The 5,674-nt window shown below is 56.5% G+C and overlaps 1 protein-coding gene across 1 annotated transcript; it reads right to left on the bottom strand.

Moving 5' to 3' along the window:
- Positions 1-3,300: 3,300 nt before the first annotated feature.
- Positions 3,301-4,967, bottom strand: ARL4C (ARF like GTPase 4C). The gene has a single exon (XM_080632046.1). It carries the CDS (start codon positions 4,838-4,840, stop codon positions 4,262-4,264), a length of 579 nt encoding a protein of 192 aa, XP_080488172.1. The 5' UTR covers positions 4,841-4,967; the 3' UTR covers positions 3,301-4,261.
- Positions 4,968-5,674: the final 707 nt, after the last annotated feature.

Here is a 5,674-nt window from a genome sequence, read left to right as displayed (position 1 = left end):
GACAACGGGCTTAAACACGCAAAACCCCCTGCTGACAACAGCACTCTCCGGCCAGGAGGAGCTGTGTGGCTCGCAGGAGGATCTATGTCCTTGCAGCTTGAGGCACAAGGAGCTTTGCTTGCAAGAAGACACAACCTCTCCTGCAAGCCAGTGGCTTTGGCAGTGAAATAAACTGTGCTCACAGTGGTTAAAGTTGCACAGTTGCATACACAGTCACAGCCTCTCAAAATCTACAGCCCAAGCCCTATTGGCTGTTTCTCCTCCTCCATCCAGGTGCAGGGATGGTTTCCCCCATTACTCCCCAAACTAGGAGGAGGAAAGCCCACCCCAGCTCCATGTGGAATGCAGCAGGTCACCCTGTGTGCCCAAGGGACCCAAGTTTGTGCTTGCTGGGGTACAGGGACAGGACAATGGTGTGCAGGAATACCTTCCTGAAGTGGCTCCTGCCAGGTTGGATCAGTGAGGACAAGTCCCTCCGTGCCATGGAGGATGCAAGCACTGCAGCACTGGCTCCTGGGCTTCCAGATCCATGGAACACAGGCCAGGAGAAGCACATGATGTCCTGCATGCTGCTTGGACAATGAGGCTGAAGGCACAAAGGCAAGCGATGGTCAGAAGCACTCTCAGGAGCACCATGCCACCTGGGTGGCACAGGGACAGGAACCCACTGGTGATGCTCTGTGCAAGCCTGTGGGGATCTGCACCTCTCAGAGGCTCCCTGCATAGTCACAAGCCAGCTGAGCACTCAGCAACTCAGTCCTTGAATGCCACAGATCCAACTGAGCTCCAAAGGGTTTCTGGGCATGTACAGATAGGAGCCAGTAACTGCATCACTATGTAAGTCTTTAGGTTCATTTCTAGGTCCTGCAGCACTTTAGAACCCAGATGCTGCTAAGCAGGCAGCCCATCCTCACTGTGCACACAGGAAACCTGGGAGGCAGAGAGAAGCTCAAGCAGGACAAGTGCTCACAAGCCCTGCCAGATCCCGCTTTCACACATGGGGCTCATCACTTCCTCTCTGCTGCCTTGTCATCACTTCAGCAAAGGAGAAGTCATTTAACCAACGCAGGCTGTCCTCTCTGAGATGTCACCCTGTGTTTCCTGTGTCAGCAGCCACCCAGGAGCAGAGGCAGCCTCCAGCGCTGCAGCATCCTGTTCTCAACTGTTCTTAAAAGCCTGGTGCTTTAACCCCTGCAGACCTGGCTCTCTGCCACTGAGGCCATGCACAGAGCAAACACCAGCACTTCCTCACCTCTTAAGTGCTGGGTGATCACCTCCTCCACATCCATTTACCATAGGAAGAGAGGAGGGAAGAAAACACCCACCCCAAAGAGTGCTTTCCCCTTTTGTCAAGTGACCTGCAAAGAGCTCAGATTGAATTAACTGCAATATTATCCATGTCCTAGAGGGCAGCCCCATGTCCAGTGATCCTGAGCAGGTCACTTCTCCATCCCTGTGCCCATGGCTCCTCTCCCTGGGGAGGCAGGAGCAACCTTCTTCACCACACACAATGAGAACCAACTGCAAACTGCAGCATCGCCATTGAGAAATAAGGAGAACACATTTATTTTCTCTTTGTTGTTGTTTTTATCAGGCCCTTTCATTGTATAAATAATTTATTTCAGTTCACAGCATTATGTCTGCATCTTTTAAAAAACAAAAGAAGGAAAGACCAGGAGGAACAGAGACTGACAGACGATGGCAGGGGTAGGACACGGGATACCCAACACTGATGGGAACACTGCAGAGGCACCTGGGGACATGAGAGCGGTACCTCATGAGAGCTGCTCAGTTAAACCCAATGAAGGTCATTCAAACCTATGTCAAGACCCACAACCTTGCAAAGAACCCAGCTCATTTCCACAGCCACAACCCAAGCGCTTTCCCTTCACCACTGCTCTGCTGAGGCACATCTTCCAGCCCACCGCCGGTGACGCGCATCTCCATACAGGGGGGAACGACTGGGCACAGGGCTGGGAAACGTCACGGGAATACCACGGAAGCCATTGGGAAAAGTCTGTTTAATTATTGCAGAAAGCAGAGTCAGTGGGAACGGCACCGCCGCAGCGTCCCACCTCGGCTCAGCTCAACCCTCCAGCTCGCTGTGCTCTGCCATGTCTCCAAGGGGATGCTCTAACCAACACCGAGCTCCAGAGATACATGCCACCAGGCTTCCCACGCCAGCATTTGCTAATCTAAGCCCTACAACAAGGAAGCAAACCCCTGCACGTGTGGCCTTTATAAACCTGACTGCTCATGGGGAAAGCACAGTTTTACATTTCGCCTCTCTGAAACAAAAGCTCAATGCATGTGGCTTCTGTGGCATCAAAAAGAAATGTGTGAAGTTGCTTTTTCCTCTCCCAACAACAAGAGCCAGCATTGGAGGTGAAGACAAAGCAAAGCAAAGCCAAGGAAGCGGGAACAGAGCCACATGAACTGATGGGACCAGCCCACTCAGCACCCAAGCTGGGACTCGTGTACCCCAACCACCCCAAAAGCTGCTATTGGGAAGGTGCTGCACTCATTGCTGCAAAGGGGAAAATCAACTCCCTGAAACCTGAAGGGCATTTTCCTTTTGTCTGCTTGGTGCTTTCCCCTTGGCTGCTCTGGGAAAGGGGTTTTTAAATGGGAAAGCTGGTGTAAAATCACCAGGGAAGAACCCTGCTGCACTGCATGGCTCTAAACTCGGGATATCAGGACCCTGAGGGCTGTCTGCTTCTGCGCTGGGGGCAGTGTGGAAAGCCAGGGAGGGCTGGGTCCCAGGCCAAAACCACACACAGCAAATGGCTTTTGGGCCCCAGTCCCATACAGGTACCAAAATGTTCACCTGCAGAAGGCCTTTCCCAAGGCCAGGCTGGACAGAGCCTTGGGTGACATGGTCTAGTGTGAGGTGTCCCTGCCCATGGCAGGAGGGTTGGAACTGGGTGATCTTAAGGTCCTTTCCAACCCAAACCATTCTATGACAGAGGAAGGCCTATCCCTGCCCCAGGCACCCAGCAGGAAGAGGCAGCAAGGGGCTTTCTGCTGTGAATCGGGTTTAAATCTTTATATATATATAAAACTAACACCCCCCCCGCCATGTCACCCACCCCCATTCCCATGTCTTCTCGCACTCTGCCATATTCCCGGCACTGCCGAGTCCCTTTCCAGCAGAGATTTTGCTAGCTCTGGCCATCCGAGCCGTCCATCCCACCCTGCCATGACCCCCCCAAAACCTGCCCTTAGCAAGCTGTGCCCTGACCTCTCTCACAGCGAGACCAGTACCACAAAGCCTGCTTTTGGCTTGGCTTTATTCCCTAACCCCTAGTTTTGATCACCCCAGCTGGAAGCAAATGAGCACCGTGGAGCTGAGCACAATAAGGACCCGCTCGGGGCTTTGCTTCAGAAGGTGACATGCTGAGTCTTTGAGACGGGGCACTCCTGGGAGACCCTCACGATGCTTCCAGCAGCATCATCCCAAATCCTTGCCTTTCTTATCTGCTTTTTCCAAGCAAACAGCTTAAAGCTCAGCACCGGTCAGCCAAGCACCCCTGGCACTGCAGCCTTACAGGGCTGAAGACTGCCTGTCCTTGCTCTGCACCGTAAAACGCCAGCCTGTGGGGTGGGTGTGTGTCTCCTCACCCATCACCCCCACACACACCGACATTTTGTGCTGGTCCAGCCCCCCCCCGGCTTCCAACACCCCTTCCCACCGACAAATGGAGGGATGCAGCGGGATGCAGCAGCGTCGGGGCGCAGCTTGAAGCCCCCTCACCGCTGACCTTGCCGAGCCCTGGCGCTGCTTTTACCAACCCCCCCTCGGCCCCAAATGTACACGTTAAAGATCCAGAAGCACACTGGGCTCCTCTCAAATGCACTTCAACAGGGTCCTGCCCTGTTCACACACACACACACCCACCCCGGCACACAAAAGCTCGGTGGTCCCGAAGGATGGAGGGGGTCTCGCCCCAAAAGCATGTTTCCGTCCGGATCGGGCCCTTGGGAGCACGGTGGTTCTCGGAAAGGGGCGGTGGGGAAGGGGAGAGATCCCGGCTCATCGCCCGCAGCCGGGATCTGGGCTTGGCGGGCAGGAGCGGCTTTGTTATCACCACTATTGTCTGTGCATTGGGAAAGGAGGGAAGAAAAATAAGCAGGAAAACAAAAAAAAAGAGGAAAACCAAAAATAATAAGAACTATTAAACCCAAAAGAATCGCTTTGGTTCTCTCGCCCCCTCGGTTCCTTTGTCTGCTCCCCCAATCCCTCCCCGCGTCTGCGGGGCTTCTACCGCTTCTTCTTCTGCTTGAGGGACTTCCTCCGCTTCAGGATCATCTCGTAGAGCTTGTCCATGCCCTCCGTGAGCCCCTCGCCGATGATGGCGCAGGCGGGCTGGATATGGTAGGTGGTGGAAGGGGTGAGCTCGTGGAGCGCCAGCTGCTTCTCGATCTCGGCCACCGGCAGGGACTTGGGCAGGTCCTGCTTGTTGGCGATGACCAGCAGCGGGGTGCCCTGGTTCTCGGCGAACTTGGTCACCTTGTGCAGCTCCGTTTTGGCCTCCTCCAGCCGGTCCACGTCCACTGAGTCCACCACGTAGATGATGCCATCGGTGCAGCGGCTGTAAGACTTCCAGAGCGGGCGCAGCTTCTCCTGACCACCCACATCCCAAAAGTGGCAGCTGATGCCTTTGGCCGTCCCGTTGCTCAGCCGGATCTTCTCCGTGTTGAAGCCGATGGTGGGCACGGTGTTGACGAACTCGTTGAACTTCAACCGGTAGAGCACCGTGGTCTTCCCCGCCGAGTCCAGGCCCAGCATCACGATGTGCAGGGACTGGAAGGCGGAGATGTTGGACGAGATGTTCCCCATGGCCACGGCTCACGCCGCGCCCTCACAGCCCCGCGCCCATCCCCGCGCCGCCGGCCCGCAGGGGCACGGCTCGGGGTGAGCTGGGACGGGCAGGGAGCGGGCAGGGAGCGGGGCACCGCAGCTCCACGCGGCGGCGGCGGCAGCGACCGGGGACTGGCGGCACCGCCCGGGAGGAGGGACCGCGCCGCCGCCTTCCGCAGCTGCCTTCCCCCGCCCTGCTCCTGCCTGCACCGCCCCTGCTCCTGCCCGCCCCGCTCTGCCCGCATCCCCCGGGGTCAGCCCCGGCGTGAGGAGAGGGGAGTTTCACCCTCCTGGGGGTAAAGCTCGGTTTCCATCGTCACCGGGCACGGAAATCCCAGCCCGGTTTGAGTTGCAAGGGACCTTACAGCTCATTCAGTTCCATGGGCAGGGACACCTTCCACTAGAGCAGCTTGCTCCAAGCCCCTGTGTCCAACCTGGCCTTGAACACTGCCAGGGATGGGGCAGCCACAGCTTCTCTGGGCACCCTGTGGCAGCGCCTCAGCACCCTCACAGGGAACAGCTTCTACCCCTAAAAATAGCACCAAGCCAAGGTGTTATTCACTGCACGTGAGACACCTTCTGCTGCTCCATCTGTAATCCCGGACTAAGGAAGCCGGGGGGGTTCAAAGTGCTTTAGGCACAGCTCACAAGGTCCAGCATGGCTCAGAGATCCAGCTGCTCCTTCCAGGCCAACATGGGGACAGGGGAGCCACCCCTGCTGCATGCTCTGGGGTGCCCTACTCTTTGCTGCTGCCTTTATCCCTGGCATTGCTCCTGAGCCAGCAGCAGCACAATACCACACATCCCTCTTTT

The sequence above is a fragment of the Psittacula echo genome, assembly GCF_963264785.1.
Source record: "Psittacula echo genome assembly, chromosome: 20".
NCBI lineage: Eukaryota > Metazoa > Chordata > Aves > Psittaciformes > Psittacidae > Psittacula > Psittacula echo.
The sequence above is the reverse complement of the archived record's forward strand: the minus strand, read 5'-3'. Positions and strand labels throughout refer to the sequence as shown.

What these genes read in the sequence shown, in the direction of transcription:
- ARL4C (XM_080632046.1), bottom strand. Translation starts at nt 4,840, where the DNA reads ATGGGGAACATCTCGTCCAACATCTCCGCCTTCCAGTCCCTGCACATC.